Source organism: Haemaphysalis longicornis, unplaced genomic scaffold (assembly GCF_048455015.1).
Source record: "Haemaphysalis longicornis isolate Haplotype H1 unplaced genomic scaffold, Haemaphysalis longicornis Haplotype H1 scaffold_8, whole genome shotgun sequence".
Classification (NCBI taxonomy): Eukaryota; Metazoa; Arthropoda; class Arachnida; order Ixodida; family Ixodidae; genus Haemaphysalis; species Haemaphysalis longicornis.
In genome coordinates, this window is record NW_027526445.1 from 132366939 (window position 1) to 132384169 (window position 17231).

At 45.8% G+C, this 17231-nt stretch overlaps 1 protein-coding gene across 1 annotated transcript; it reads right to left on the reverse strand.

Annotated features, from left to right (window-relative positions):
• Positions 1-8: 8 nt before the first annotated feature.
• Coq8 (ubiquinone biosynthesis protein COQ8, mitochondrial) lies at positions 9-17199 on the reverse strand. The gene is made up of 12 exons (XM_077681369.1): positions 16529-17199; positions 15445-15867; positions 13188-13254; positions 11263-11469; positions 10547-10632; positions 8194-8334; positions 6078-6159; positions 5621-5714; positions 5391-5532; positions 4224-4331; positions 2859-3011; positions 9-1102 (listed from the first exon to the last, which is right to left on the reverse strand). The coding sequence occupies exons 1-12, from the start codon at positions 16724-16726 to the stop codon at positions 827-829; spliced, it is 1977 nt and encodes a 658-aa protein (XP_077537495.1). The 5' UTR covers positions 16727-17199; the 3' UTR covers positions 9-826.
• Between the last annotated feature and the right edge of the window lie 32 nt (positions 17200-17231).

The following is a 17231-nucleotide window of genomic DNA, read 5'->3' on the forward strand; positions in this document are numbered from 1 at the left end:
GGGACGAGTTTTTGTAACCTTGTTCTCTTTTATTCAACAGCGCTTAAAAATGCGAAACAAAAACTCAACTGATACACACACACCGGTTTTCTTTTGGAAGTGGTGACACTAGTGTGCACTGACAAGGTTTTGGTGTTTCAAGTTGGCCAGCCTTGCATAAGCCACACAGGACAGCCAGGTTGCTAAAGGAATGAGAAGGCATTTGTGGTGGCTCTGTATCAATCAACAAACAACTCAAGTTGTGGTTTGGTAGCCTACTGTAGCAGCTTCTTTTGTACAGAAGACCGGCAGTTCAGTAAAACAGTGCATTGCAGCAGATTAAATGCCAATTTTCATTCTCTTATAAATTATCCTGTTTGAAATTCGTACTATTTGGAGATTCAGTTATATTATGTTCAGTAATGCCCTAATACTAAAACGTCATCGCTTGGTTGCTCAAATAAACGGGTTACAAGAGCATAGCTGCTAAGTACATCTTTGCAGGCTTTCCCACACAATTGAGGTGGTGCGGTCCTCTTAATTCTAAAATGACTCGAAGTGGCAAGTACGATTCCTGCCCGAAGGCAAGTCCCTAGCATGACTGTCCTCACTAACCCTCGCGCTGTCCTCGCATGTTGCAGTTCTCATCAATGGACAGCTTTATAACACGCGTGCCGACCTGAAAACTACCCTCAAGTCTAAAGGCACAGAAGCGTGCAATGCCCACACTACTAGCGAGTGGTGAGGTGTCGCTGACTCATCAAGCGACACGTACACCAAATCACGGGGGAAAGGGATTGCGCAATCGCAACCAATGCCCAGTAGCCACGTCCGAGCGGAGTCTCTCTCAGCTGTCGAAGCGATATCGGGCGTACGTCTCGTCGAAGAGCTCCTTGCAGTTGATGTTGGCGTGGAGCTTGCCGCAGAGCAGGAACATGCCGGAGAGCTTTCGGTGCAGCGAGTAGGACTCCTCGGGTGGCGGCGTAAGCCGGTACTGCAGCATGGTCGGCAGCAGGCTCTGGATGCGGCGCGTCGTGTCCTGCCGGCCGAAGTCGAAGGGCCCGTCCCGCGAAAACGCCTCGCCCAGGATCATGACTGCCTCGACGTGTGCCCGCTCCATCACCTGCAAGCACAGATTCTGTTTAGGGTCGCTGGAATGCACGACGGCTAAACCGAGCCACTGACTGTGAGGCTTCCATGGTCACTGCGGTCATTGCCTTGCCTGGACGTGCGCAACCACACGTGAAAGATCGCGGCCTACAGTGATAGTGCAGCGCTTGCTTTCATTGCGGCCAACCAAACCTTTGACCTTGCGTCGTCTTTTTTCTCTTTGCATTCCACAGCTCATTGCAATGCTTGTGAAGCATCAAGATGGTGGCACACACTAGCTTGGCTGAGGTTACTGGAATGGTTATTCTTCGGCTGCGACATTCTGCATAATACGCAGTAATGTTCCGATTCTACCCGAACATTAGAGTGCATACTGCAATTTAAAAAATGGGTAGATTTCTCTCTGGGCTCGGAGCCTAAGCAAGTTTTTATTCCTTACCAGATACTGATTGATTGTAAGGTTTAATGCGCCGACGCAACGCAGGTAATGAGGCATGCCGCAGTGGAGGACTCCAGATTAATTTTGACTGCCCGGGGATCTGTAACATGCGCCCAAATTTCGTACACACGGGCGTTTTTGCTTTTCGCCTCCATCAGAAAAGCGGCCGCCGCGGCCGGGAATCAAGATGCTAACGCAGAGAGAAAGTATGTCAGCTCTGTTGCAACTTTGACTGTGGTTAATACTAATGTTTTGGCTAGTAACCTGCTGTTTTGGGGGTTCAAATTTACATCTACATTTTTCGTACTGCAGCACTTTTACTGCTGCAAAAAAACCACTAGTGCCACCTATGCGCCTTCCACAACAGCGAGCCTCGATATGAAATACTCTACTAGGCGAAACTTTTCCAAACCACTACCACTGATGGCACAATTAATACTACTGTACGTAAACACTGCTTTGTGGTGAGGTAGCCTTGGGCAGGTTCAAGGCAAAACACAAGTATGTGTCTGAAGAACTGCAGCATACTTCTAATTCAAAATGTATGGCGGATTGGTTTTTATGGACATAAATAAAAAAGCCAGGGCTAAAATAACAACGTCCAATAGAAGTGACGTAACAAAAACAAAAGATAAGGACAATGGCTCTGCCCTGTACTGACCCGAGCAGCGCCAAACGCAAGAAAAACAAAGGCAGACACACTGTCTGGTGGTGTCAGCTTGTGAAACGTGCCAACAATGTATTCAGCTGTAATGCAGTAGGAAAAGACAGTCTGGAAAGAAGGAGTGGTGAAGGGTGTTCAACTAGGAATACTTCGCACTGTATAACGATTCCCCATTAGGGAGTTTTGGCTTCATAAGGCTCCTCCTTTTCAGTGTGATGACCGGAGAAGGTAAAAAAGGAACAACCATGTCAACACATGCTTCAGAAAAAAACACACGACCATTAAAGGTGTAACTAGTGGAAGCAATGACCCCAGTTAGGCACTTGTCTAGCCACGTTGTAGGTAATACAGAGGATTTAAGGTTTCATTTTCTCCCTGACAAATTTTAGAAATCGCGGTGGTGGTTCAAAGCTGCTTATTTAGGAAATAAACTATGTAAGAGAGAGGCTTAACAAGCAAACAAGCTTTCCTTTGCTTGTTTTAGTTCCAGCAGCACTTTTTCAAGCACTAAAGCTGCCAAGTGAAACCAAATTGCCTTTTACCTGCATGTGATTGGTTGCCTGCATTAGGCATGATGGTAATTCTATTACCCATATGTTTCTCAACTCTGCCTTGTAGCCAGAATAAGCTATCGGAGCGTTAACACGTAGGAAAGCCCTGCCTTACCTTGGCTTCGTAGCCGGTGAGGAAGCCCAGCTCTTTGGAGTAGGTCAACACAGTGGCCTCGTCACGGTCGGCTGCGGCCTTGATGATCCGTATGTACTTGTCCACAAAGCCCTTGTCGAACTCCCGGCACGCACCAAAGTCCAGCAGCATCAGCTGCACGAACAACCGGAAATGGTCAGCACCTCACCACAACATCCTCGGTGCATTCATTTCAACCATAGACTCTCTAACGCAGCAAGCAATAATGTATGCAGATCTACAGGAAGGCAGTGCATCCAGTAGTATATGAAAACCTTATGCTACTACTTCATACATACAAAAAAAATCCTTAAAGTGAACTCTCAAAGTATGAATGAGTGAATATCATACTTTTTTGTAGTCTGTGCATAGCATTTGCGACTTGATTCAATTCACAGTGCACTTTTAGTGTTCAAAACTTTCAACTCCTCGAAAAATGCGAAGGATGCTGAAATAAAAGTTCGCTCTTTTGCAAGACACATATTTTTCCCCAACTTCAACACGCATTGCGCATTCTTAGGTTTGCGTTTATACACAATGCCGGAGGTGCGCAAAACGAACCCCCAACTGCTGCAACCCCTGTGCAACAAAAAAGAAAAAAATCAAAGTATGCTAATTGTGAGGTATACCAGCTGAAGTGGAACACTAGTACTTAACAATATAACACTATATAACAACCAGTAGTGGCTAAAGAACTGTTTTGTAGCCTTGGGAGGGACAACCAGTCAAAGGTGCTTGCTGCAACTGAAATGTGATGTGGAACTCCTGTTTCTTCGTGAGAAAAGCTGCCGAGTTTCTTGTTACACCGCTTCGCTGCTGCCTCGTCTTACCACTTCGGATTTTTCGAGCCATTTCTCTCATTGCGTAGCAAGCACGCCAACGCATGCGCAAGTATAAACGCCTAACATTATCTTTTTCTTCTCCAGTCAAACAACTATAAGCTTCACGCACATCAGGCAAGAATATCCACATTCTGAAATGTTACTAAATTCGATTTTGGCATCGATTTCGTCTGTTTCTTGTCATCCATAGTTGATCTGGAATTAATACTATTTGGACACTTGCGTACCTGTCCTCATAGACAGCACACCAGCCACAGTGCTAGTCACAACTTCTTTTGTGCTGAGGGCCGCACCTTTTTCGATCAACAAGACAAACAAGGGAACGCACAGCTGGCATGAGAGCCGGAACTGGATCTCTTGAAATGAAAAAGGAATTGTCACAAAGCTGATGACAAAGCCATTAGGAAGCACCCAACAGTGTTTTGAAAGGGCTTTCAATCACTCCGACTGTGCTTTTTCCCCGCTGTTGTTGGCAGGTGGCTGTGTAACATGTTCTTGCACTTGCCTGGTCGGTGTCCTCATTGTAGAAGAAGTTCGACCAGTTGGGGTCCGTCTGCATGAAGTTGAACTCGTACAGCTCCATCAGGGTGAGCTTGAGAAGGCGGTAGCTGATCTGCAGGCATCATTAGAGTGCACAGTGTCTCAGCTTGCACAATTCTTTGGCATGCGACATCATGAAAAGCCGCACTGGATGACGGTACTCAAGGCTGCTGCAAAAGGCAGGGCTCAAGGCAGAACAATGGTAACGGGGCAATGCTAGACATCAAGTCTTTTGTGAAAGATTAGGATCACCCACTGCACAAGTCGCGTCACCTATCTGTACAAGCCAGCAGGTACTACCAGCATCAGTGACCCTTCACCGACCTGCTTCACTTCGCCATCGGCTGCCAACAAGCTGAGCTTGTGATGGTTTAGTCAGCTGTGATTCAGTTTTGCCACAAACCACCTGACCTTTGTTCCACAAACATCAACTACAGTCAAACCTGGTTATAGCGAACACTGATATAGTGAACTAAATATGGAGTTTGTTTGGTCACGCTTCATTTCAATGACACCTACTCTTTTTATAACGAAACCTAAACCTCGAGAGCCGCGTGATATCGGCTATAAACGAAGAAATATTTGGTTCCTGCGAGGATCAAAACTCGACAGCTAGCATAGTAAAAGCAAAATTTTAAAAATGTGAGACAAAACGACCATTTTTTAGTAGTTTGAAAAACTTCAGAAATAAAAAAAGGCCCTTTATTGTGTGGACACTGTGGAAAACTAGATTCCGCTCAGACTGTGAAAAGCCACCAGGTGAACGAAGGCCACATCCTCCTTCGAGTAAATAAGAACGCAGGCCTGTTTTCCCGAACGAACTTTGTTCTGTTGTAATTTCACGATCCCCCGTTCCGGTCTGTCTAGTTTGAAATGCCACAAGGAGGCAGATAAGGATTACCTCGTTTATAGTGGATTCGAAGACTAGAACAATGCGTCTTTTATCTAGGATTGTTGCGCAAGCCAGATTACCGATTTATTAGAGCCGAGTTTTTTTACCTCTACAATTACAACGAATTTCGAATGTAATGAACTAATTTAGTGCCCCAAGACTACTTCGTTATAACGACGTTCGACTGTATCTTCAGAAATGTCAAAAGGAGGGGGGGGGGGGGGTGTCACCGTCACTCGCCTTGTTCCGGAGTTCTTGCGGAGCATCCACGAGCTTGTCGACGGGCGTCCCGCTGATCAGTTCCGTCGTGAAGATCTGGGATGTGCAGAGCTCGTCGATCACATCGGGGACGTAGTACTCGGGGTACGGCTTCACCAGCTCCCTGGAAGACGCGAGACAGCGTGGCTGCCACTGCACCACTTCTCACTCGCCCATCACCCCCAAAGAAGGCGCAACCAGGGATCACTCACTCGAACCTCTTGGCGCACTCTGCTTCCCGCTTGTAGTCCACCTCCCAGGCGAGCTCACGGCGAGCCACGGCCACAAGGTTGTCAATGTACAGGCCTACAAATATGCGGTGCCTCGGTGAGACGGGCAAGCGAACAGAACCACTATCAAAGCCAGCAAGAGCGGTCTGATAGCAAGCAGGATGAAAGTATGTTCAGAGATACATAATACAAAAAGTAATGACCACAAGCGAATGTGTGAATGCCAAGCACTACTAAACAATGCATGTGCCAAACAATAACGGCTAAAAGGAATTCCAGTTTGGTCAATGCCACTTCTTTAATTACTAGGCTAGCATTAAAGGAAAAACACTTTAAACAACTTCCAAGCCTCAGTCAACAGCACCCATTTGTGCTATCACAGTGCAACTTTTTATATAGGCCATGCCTTGCAACTGAGATTGAAGATTTGTTACGCCACCTTTTGGAAGAATGTCCCAGTACTTGAGTATAGCCATGAGGTTGTTGATGTCGCTGTTGATTCCCTTGGCAACGCCGGGGTACTGCAGGCAGAACACAGGGGACATTCAGGGCAATGGTTATGACGGTGTGATTTCGATGGGACCACCATATTGGATAGGCCGGTTCTGAAGTAGTTGCAGCTAAGTCCCGAGCAGTGTTTTCACCCTCTTGGCTATGTTCCACGATGTGATGTTTCAATGAACTTTCATTGCGTCCATTACCTTATCGGACATTTTGTACAACTTATTACTACCTACCCCTACGACTGAGGCATTACCCCTCAATCTTACAGCGCAGCTGTTGAATTCACATCATCAGAAGAGCACTGTGTAGCTCTCTCAGTCGTTCAGCAGGCATGAAAACTATCATTGTGACTGTTGTCGTCAACACAGAAGGCTGGAAAAGGCACTGGATTAGAGAGACCAGCAAGGTTAGCCGAGCCGTTACGTTGGCTTGCTACGCCAGATAATAGAAGAAAAAGAAAGAAAGCAGAAACAAAAAACAAAAGAAAGAAAACAAAAAAACTATAAAAATGAAAAAGATGTCATTTGATGCGCCTAAAGACTTCAATCACAAAACTCTGCCCAGTTCTGTGCTCCGACAAGACTCCAAGGGAGCTTTGATTGCACGTGCAGCCTGACTAGGACCCGAACAAGGTCCCAAAACAGCCCTCAGTTCAAGTCCCGCACCAAGCTGCCTGCACAAAGTTAATATTAGTTTCTGTCTGTGCACGGTGTACTTTGGGCACACGCATGTAACATGACGAATGTCTTCTCGTGAGCCACACGTGGAACAAAAAGGCGAAGACGCCTGCTGGATTTTGTAGAGGCAATGTCCCGTGTAGGCCACATTAAAGTGCAGCCTATGCAGAATAGCTTCCTGTGCTTGCTGAGCCCAGGTGGAATTCTGAAGGTGCACTTAGGATCAATAAATGTGGCCATTGTAGTCATGTGGTCATTGTAGCCAGAAGGAATCATTGTGACTACCATCCTCAACACAGGGGATTCGCCAAGGAGAGACCATCACAACAGTTGGATCGTACTAATCAGTGTGTCAGTCAACATGGGAGATTTGCTAATCATTAAAACTGCAGCAATCATGTTCGATGTGTGGGTAGTCAGCAGTTGCAACAGTCATTGTCATTATGACTGTAGCCAATGACTGTTTCCACTGTTGTCATCATCTAAGTCAACACAGGAGATTGGCCAAGGACGAAAACAAAAATGATCATAGCTGTCACCAGTCGTCATGGTCATTGTGTGTCTGTCAACGCAGGAGATTCGCATGAAGCTAATTGTTAACCATTATAATTGTGGTCATCATCATCATCTCTGTCATGTGCAGGTCAAAAGCCATGACAATGATTGATTACCATTGCTGTCATTATGATGGTTGTCGATGATTGTGGTTATATAGTCATCTTAGTCAGCACAGGAGACTGGCAAAGACCAAGAAGCTGTTAACAGTTAAAATCATTTCCAACATCGTCAAAAATGTAGAGTGAACAAACCCCTGTAATGTATTCAACGTATTCATCAACACAGGAGACTGGCTAAGCCAAAGGCAAAATCATCGTAACTGTTTCACATAATCATGGCCATTGCCATCTTTGTTGGCACAGGAGATTGGCCAAGAAGCTAAATGCCAACCACAATAATTGCCACAGTGTCGTCTTTGTCAGCGTACTCTGCAACATAGCATGTAGAACCTTTCTACCCTGCTCTCAGAATCCAGTGAAAAGAGGAAGCTGGAGAAGGGGTGGTACAGGAGGGTGTACGATGAGGAGTAGGACGGGAAAGCTGTGCAAAGGACAAGGTGTAACATGAGGTGTAAAGGGGTGTAAAAAGGGAGTAAGTAGGGCACAATAAGAGGAGTCAGATGCGACAGGGTGTGAAAAGAGGCAAGAAGGGGAGTAAAAAGGGTGTAAGTAGGGCATAATAAGAAGAGTCACCTCCAATGTTTCCACATTGGCACGAGACATGCACACATGCAGAGAGGATTTTTTTTAGATTTTATTTCTCTGAGTGTTCGGAAGTCCACTCAAACGCGGTCTTGGCAGGCTTAGTCCGTCGTACCTGTATTTTGATGGCCACCTCTCGGCCATCATGCAAGGTGGCCTGGTGGACCTGGCCGATGGAGGCTGCCGCGAACGGCTTGTGCTCAAACGATGCCACTTTGGACTCCCAGCCAGGTCCAAACTCGTGCTCCATCACCCTCTGAAGCAATTCGGGGCACACCACACCAGGTCATGCATGCCGCTTGCGGCGAGGCAATGCAATCACACCCCCCAAAATGCCGCTCGAGTCTCTCACTGCTCCCAGCTCATATTAAGCGAGCGGACGTTGTCAAAAATTTACAATGAAGAACAACAAGCACAGAAAGACAGTATGTAACAACAGTGCTCGCTGTTCCATCCTACCTTTTCATCTTTGTTTTTCTGCACTGCAAACTTTTGTCATGCATTACCAACAAGCCCAACTGGTCCTTCAAGTGGACGTACGGCGAAACAACAAGGCAGCATACAGAAAAATCTTGTCTCGAGATACTCAAACCTGAAGATATAAGTTGCCCTGGTACCTGGCAAGGTGTTCTTTTTTGACGTGTGGAGAATCTAAGTGCTTTATGACAAAGCCAAATGGTGTTGCATCGCAGCCCTTAAACTATATTAAAGATCATCAACACTAACACGACACTTCTGAAAACATCAAAACAAGTCAGGGAAAAATTTATTTGTGAATTGAAGCTTTAAAACAAAAAAAAACTGCAAATTAGACATTTACGTTAGGCTTAGAATAAGGTTTAAGTACATACATTCAAAATTCAAAAGCTCTGATGTTTAGCGCATGGAATAAATTAATTTTTTTCACCGTTTTCTGTGGTTACACACTTGATGTGTGCTGATGCTCAAACTATTCTAGTTAAAAGCTAACCTGTCACTAAGCCTGCCATTGAGGAACGTAACTGAACTAAGTGGAAATGCATAGGCCACAATGCTATAGCACCAATTTCAAGGCACATTATCTGGGAAATGTTCATCATGTTCAGAGAAATTCTCATGAAACTGAAACTTGTATCGCATGACAACTTGTTCATTTCAAGTTGATGTGAATTGGGCTCAAGGGCTCTTGCTGCTTAGAATAAAGCTTTAACAAGCCAGACTACATTTGGTAGAGAAGAATGAAGCTTGAACAAGCTTTAATTTACTGACACACGTTGCATTGGCTGTTTTTCAGATGGAGGCAAAATGAAGAAACAATAGTGTGTCGAGACTTTGGCGTACACATTCAAGATACCCAGCAGGTCAAAATGAATCCTCAGCCCTCCAATGTGGCACGCTTCGTGACCTAGGTGCAGCTTCAGCGTGTTACACCCCTAAAATCTGAACATTTTAAAATTTTAATTTAATGACGAGAATAGTTTGTTGGACAGGAGGATTTGTTCAGGTGGGGTTTTGTGGGAGTAACGAAGCTGATGCAACATAGTTTTGTAACACTTCTGACTGTTAGGTGTTTAGGTGATGATGCTCAGTATAAATGGCTAGCTGCTTTTCTTAGCATATAAGAACTGTGATACAGCGAAACCTTGTAATAATGAAACGTGATATAATGATCTAATGACTATAATGAAGCAAACGAAAACCCCTTTAAAATTCCCATAGACACCCACGTATTTAGGATCTTGTTTTAACGAAGCTAGACTTTCCCCACAATGAGTATGACGAACCTGTTTTTCCCACAAGAAGCATTTATGAACCATTTTGGTACCCGTCAGGTCAATGTCTTATAGCACGTGGCGGTTTGTGTCACATCACGGATGTGGTAATTCAAACTCGCGATAACAATGGGCTGCCAACTTCAGCGCGCTAAAAGGGCTTGAGGCGCCTGGCAACATGCGTGAGGGTGCGTGTCTCTCGGTCTCCCGGTAGGGTGCCTGAATGTTCCTCCAGGCACTCTACCGGGATGCGGCGCACCTGCTGCGCTGCTTTTTTGGCACTCACGATGACGGTGAGGACGGACTCGAAATCGCGACTGCAGAAAAAAAAGCCATCATTCGCCTCAAGAAGACGCGGCACAAATCTATCAAGGGGAGTTTCTCTGCGCAGTAAGCCGCCAGCTCGTGTGCTGTCGTGTGATCATGGAAGAGCCGTTCAGCGTGAATAAAGCAACGATTCGCGGCCATTTCTTTTTCACTTGTCTTTCTTGTTTCCGCAGGATGCCGCGAGTTTCGGTGGTGAGTACATCCTCTCTTGCATGTAAACTGTCGGCAGAAATTGAAATTGCTATTGGTGATAACGAAATAATGGTTATAACGAAGTAATTACGAGTCCCCTTTCAACTCCATTGTAACGAGGTTTTGCTGCATGAAAAAGCTTGGTGCAAGCGACACAGTGCATGCTGGCAGATGCGATCTCGCAGACACCCGCCTTACCTCCATCTGCCATTCTGGCATGAAGTCGGCCGAGTGCCTCACCCGTTCAAATATGGCCTGCATTTGTGGACTGATGAGTGTGTTGTCTGCAAAAAAAAGGAAAGAATAAATAAACAAACCCAAGAGCCACCATCCGATTAAAACAGGTCAGAAGTGGCATTGTTTTGATTTCACTTATTGCTCAGACTCATGATTCAAACTAGGGATCAACGATGCTGCCTCAAACACTATCATTGTATCTTAATGCCCTACTTTTTTTTTCTCAGTCAGAATCCATAGTAAACATTTAATATTCTGCAACAACTTGCGAGCAAAGATTGACATTGTTCATTCATTTCTACATGAAGCAAGTGGGAATGCACAAAAAGGTGCCCCTGTCTCAAGTGAAAGTCAAGCTTTTGTCCTTAGTCTAGTCCCTCAGCTGGCCCCAGATGAAGGTTTACATTTAGGGCTGATGATACGGGCAAGAATTGATAGAGGGGGAAAAAGAAACAGCCGTCCTTGTGGAGTTGTGTCGAAGGCAGCTGTAATGCACAGTGCATTTTAAGTGGCTTGGCACATTTCAGTGTTTTTCTCATTGTCCACTGAACAGGGACAAGCATTCACTGTAGTGAGCAGAACACAACTGTGACAAGTACGTGACACCTTCATTTTTTCCCCCCTCCACCCGCCCCACGGCCACTTCCCCCGGTGAATTGGCTGAGTGAGCAGCTCACCCTGAATGCTGAGAATCTGTCCCAGCTTCAGCGCTGCCCCGCGCACCCGGCAGAGGGTGTCCACGATGCGGTTGATGTTGGCCTGGGTGAGGAACGGGTTGTCGCCCCCGAGGACGGCAGCAGTTAGGTCCTTCTTGGGATCCGTGACGCCCATGGTCCGCCGGGCGACTTCAGCGAGGGCGCCCAGGCCCAGGCCGGCAGCCAGGCCTGCAAAAGCGAGTGAGACACGGAACAGGGCACCCCAACTTGGACAGAAGAACAGTCGTTAAAAACAAAATTTGTTGCATCATTTGAGCCCGCTAATGTACCATATTTTCCAGGTTATAACGCACCCTTGATTGTAACGTGCAGCAGAGTTCAACACCTCAAGACCACAAAAATATCTTGGCGTCGATTATATCCTGCGTATGAAACAATGCCCTTAACGGATGCCCCAAAATTGCACAAAACCTTTAATTGAACATAAATCGGCATGCACTGTAGCCAGCTACAGCTCTTCCGTCAAAATGTGGCCCTTCGTTTTTGACTCCAGGTCACCTTATGTACGGAATGCTGGCCATTTCCCTTCCATTTCTGCCAAGACGATTACTTTGCATTTAAACAAAGCCTCCATCTTCCTTTCTTTCGAGCTTCCTTTCGGCTTCGAGTTTGTGGTTTTGGTTTCAAGGCGTTTGTTTTTTGAGCCCAATTGTAACGCGTAGGTATTTTTGAATTCCCATTTTCATAAAAAACAGTGTGCGTTAGAGTCTTGCAAACGTGGTACTTTGATGGAGAAAGACCTCATTCTTGTTTTCCTCTCCTTCTTCACTATCATTTGTTTCAATTTTTAACGCGAATTCGACAGGCGGACTTCGCACCACAGCTTCTCTTGAATTAAGAGTCCTTCGTAGCTGGGGTGGATTTGCACTACTCGTGTGTTGCTGCGTTCACCTGTCACTCAATCTGAGGTCAGGGTAACATGCAGTAAACCGACTTTGGTTGCGCTGCTAGCAGTGTGATGAGGAAAGCCCGTGTGAAGCACTTTGCATCTACTCTGGAGAGCCAGGTTTGATTCCCGTATGAACTCAAATGTGTTTTTTATTTTCTCTATATACTGGTGGCCGTTTTCTGCACTTGACATAAACCAGGCTGGCTTTTCACACACTAGGACACTTAACACTTTTTCTTAATTCAAAAAAAAAAAAAAAAAAAGCAAAGATGTAGTCCATGTCGGAAGACCAAAGGCTAAGAATGGCTGGTCTCAAACCCCAACACTGAGTTCCCGATTTACAATGAAATTGGCACAGACAACAACCAATTTCTAAGACACGACAGGGACGGTAAAAGTACCCAAATAACCAAGCGGTTCAAACTAGACTGTTTGAAAAAAGCATCAGTTGTGTCACTTCAACAGCTTCACCAAGAACATATGAATTTTCGGACATTCCAAAAAATCGGTCAGTGCCCAAGTAAAGGTCATTGTGTGGTGGACGCGCCTGCTTGAGACATACTACTAAGAATGACCATTCTTGGGACCAGGCTCCTAAAATAGACAAGATCACTGTAATTGATTGGCATTGGGTGCAACAGCACAGTGAGCTGAAAAGATCTGAGCACCTGGCTTGCTGCAATGCTTTAGCCTACCAAAAAACCAAAAACAAAAAATTAGCCTGGCTGTGTGCAATTAAACACAAAATCCTTTCACTGCGAATAGACTGCATGCATAGCAAAAAGCACCATGCATATTTGCTTTCCACACGCTGCTGGCTCTCACTGAAAAGTTGCGCAAGTAAATACAAAAAAAGAAATTTCCAATTGCATATAACAAACATAAAGTACTTCGTTATGACGGTCTCACCACGAGGCTTCTTAAAAAAGAAGCAGGGTGCCATAAACCATTCCAATTTTTTACATCTGATTGGCACCTGAGAAGTAAAGGGCCTCACCTCCGTACGACATGAGGCGTCCAACTCTTGATGCTGGAACTCTGGTGGCCTTAGAGTGTTCAGTCAACTGCAAAAAAGGTCAGGTGTGTGTGGCTTTATAAACCGCCACTGCAGAGATGTAAAGCTCTCCGACACCTTCAACATGACATGTGTTCAACGAGCCACAATTATTAAAGGAGTACTGACTGACACCAAATTTTAGCTTTTTGGTTTTTATGCTGCAAAAGATACCTCTTCGATAAATAATAATGAATATCGAGCAAAAACCGGTCAGTAGTCAGCGTAGAAGTAGTTGCAATGCATTTCTTTCAACTAGTTCCAGTTTCGGGTGCTGGTAGCACAGATGGCAGCCCTGGGTGATGGCAGAAGGTATTACGTCACACTGTTCTGGGCACGAAACTACCAAGTTGTGACATCAAACAAAAGCATGTGACGTCACAGGCGTTTCCGCATCGTCTGCGGTGGTCTGCATTGGCCTGCACAAGCTTGCAGCGGCGACCAAACCACGGGAAATTTGAAAAGTACATAGGTATTTAGAAAATTCTTGTAATTAGGCATTATTTACTGGGTTCAATTTTTGATAAGAACACATTTGAGTTCGTTTCTCTTCGTGATCCTGGCTTTCCATTGGTTTTTGAAAACATGGCATCAATTTTGTGCCATTTTGCCAAAGTTGGCGATGCCTTTGAGACACTAAGCCTGGTGAAACGAGATCACCACCAATTGCAGCACAGAAGAGCGTTTTCACTTCTGGAATGGGCTACCCAATGACAGCCAGAACCAGCTGGTTCCCAGGGCGCGGAGTGCCTTTAGTCTCGCTGATAGTGATTTCACTGGCGCTGGCAATCTGAGGTCGCTTGTGGCTGGGCCAATTAAAACTGGTTTTCGATGTGTTTCCTGACGCAGCTGGCTGCAAGAATTTGTAAAAGGTGTCTCCGAAAACTACTGAAACCAATTATATCATTTTTTAGGATTCCGAATTTGGTGTTAGTACCCCTGCAGGTGAAATATTTGTGATGGCAGCGATGCTTTGAGATGCAGCCAGAGCTGATGCAGCACACTCGAGCATGTGCTTCTTCCACATTCTGAGTGGCCCTGTTTCAGTTGCGGTAACCGCGTGGCCAAGAAAATTCCCTAGATTGAGGCTCTAAAACTTGGTAAAACTTTGCTTATACTGCCGCTATCGTGAAACACTTTACCAGATTCCCTTCCGAAAGAAAGTTCAGAGGAACACGAAAGCTTTCTCACATGAAAAGTGCCTCCAACTTTCACTGAAACTGCATACAATTGATACTCAAACATTCAAAACCGCAAGCAAAGATGAACCCATGCGGCAATTTTTCGCTCACTAAGTAAACACATCTACAAAGGACCCAATGTATACCAAAACGTGGTTTATGAGATAAGAGTACATTATTGTGCTCCTTCTTCAAGGTCAATGCGTGTATTGTCTCATCTAAAACCGTTCCTTTTTTGCGATTTCCAAGTAACCGTTTGACCACAATGGAAGACCAGTTTCACACACACACACACCATGGGTCCAGAGATCTTATGAGAGCTCTTTGGTCGGCCAACCGTGGAATGCATTAGTTTTTTTACAGAACGCCATCGGTCAGACTAAGAAAGCTTTCACTTTAAAATTTTTAAATGCTGCCCACTATCATTACAACTTCATGCCAGCACCATAACTTCATAATTACACTGCACAGACTTTCTTGTTACCAAGGGGATGCAAGCACAGGAACAGTTTAGTAGGGGCTCTGCCTACGAAAATCCCACAAAGTGCAACTGAGTTAGGTTACTCTTCCAGGCCAGGAGACTATCGAAAGCTGCCACTTTGACTTCCAGGCCGTCCCAAGACGCACAAACAGGTGTCCAGCACAGGACACCTGTGTCAGTGTCTTGTGTCTGTGTGTTTATTTTCAGCAAAAAAGGTAAAGAAACACACGAGTCAATACTGTGATTCAAGATGATGCGATGCTATTTGTGCAAAACAGTTCCTTGCTAAGCAGCCTCGTCCACTTGTTAAGTTCATGATGCCTAGTCAAACAACTGGCACGCAATCACACAAAGTAGTAACACCATGTAGTGTCATAACTGGTGATGACATTCGCCCTCCCTTACTTTTTCCTGCTTTACTGTCTCTGCCATTCACTCAACTAGTGGCCGAATTCTCTTTGGCTGGTTACTGGCTTTGGCTAGTTACTGGCAAGGGTGCTCTGAAATTATTGCTGGGCAACACGCAACAAGAACCCACCATCAGCCTCTGCCTTGGGGCTTGATAGGGCGGCTTCCCCAGTGCTGCTTCAGTGGATGGTTGCGGCTTCGGCTGCACATCTAGCTCTGCAGCAACGCTTTGCTGCACAGGTGGGACCGGCAGGTCTGGAACGATTGAAGCTGGAGTTGCCTCCATCGGTTCAGCGGAGGTCATTTTTAGGTCGATGCTCCTCGCTGGCTGACTGAACGAGGCAGCCGCAGGGTTCTTCGAATCAACAGCGGGCGCATAGCCGACGTGAGTTTCGTCTTCCAGGCCGTCCCACGACGGCTTTTTGGGTGCGTCGGCTGCGTAGACGTCTTGATGCCGCCCTTGCAGTAGCACGTACCTCGAGAACTGCCTGGCGCCCTCTGGGACCATCGAGATTCTCTGCACAGTTTCTGAGAGGGCCTTGGCGGCCTCCATCTGAAGGAAGCGCAGTGGAAAAAAATTGGTGTAAGCAAACCATGCTCAAACAGGTGCCATGAGTCGCAGTGTTTCGTAAAGTTAGGAGGAACTTAAAACGATCACCCCTTGAGGGGAGAGTTGGTGCGTCTCAACAAAAAAGTGTAGGCTGTGTGAACTACTGACATTTAAAGAGACATTGGAATGGTTCCTGTCCTTGCGTACTGTTGTTCTCTGTAGTTCGGGCAGTGTTGCATTTACTGTTAGGAGCTGACAGGACGGCACTGACAGGATGCACCTAATGAAAGCCGAAATGGGTATCGAATAAGATACAGGACACACCCCTACTGCTCTTATCTTACCTCTTTAAGTGTTGATAAGCACCCTATGAAGCTAAAGGTTAAAGCTCGAGCTTAAAACTTGGTGCTGCTAAAGTAATAGCCTGACGAAACAATTGTAAAGTGCTTTTCAACTGCCATCAGCACACTAGAAGCAATGGCCCTTCCTCTAATAACGAGAGGTAATTATCAGCCAACGATCGAAAGCTTAGCACAAATAAAGAAAAGCTCACAATCCACAATCGCATGCAGCCTTCAGCGACCAACATTCGGTTTCGTAAAGCGAAACATTTGCAGCTCGGAACGTGTTTGCATGCCTCACGGTGCGAGAATTATAGACTCACCCCCGCCTTGTCAGGATTCGTCACAGCGTAGCTGACCACTTCCTCGACGTTCATAGACACTTTCTTCGCGACCGTTCGCACGCTGGAGTTGTTCCACGATTGTCGGATCTCCGCTGCGCCGTACTCGCACGCAGCTTTTGCGACTTTTTCGGCGCCGTTGAGGACTAGCTTGAGATCCGAGAGAAAATTCTGCGCCATTGCACTCGGCTTCGGCGGGCAGTGATAAGAATTGACGAGCCAAACAACAGGGAAAGAGATCTCACTGCATTCGGCGCGTGGCGACGATGAGATGCACACCTTTTGCGACCGGTTTCTGCGGGACGTGTAGCAACAGAAACAATGAAATTTTGGACCGTACCAAAGTTCCGCGCACACGACTAGATAGGCACAGCAACGCGTTAATCACTTCTCACTAGTTTTCACCTTCTGTTTACAAACGCGGCCTTATGACGCGGAATTTTGAAACAAGTTCACACATGACTCTCGGAGGTCGAAATTTGGAACGATCACCGCGCTTCCTACCACACAACAACCCTAAAGACCGTCTGCTGCAGAAAGCGAAACTGCCAAGTCAAAACTTTCTTTAAAATAGCATTAAAAACTTCAACAACAGCCTCAAAAATAAATACACGCCATAAAATTGTATTGTTTTAGTTTTGTCAACTCTTTAAGTTTATCAAACGAACACCGCTAAGCGGCTCAC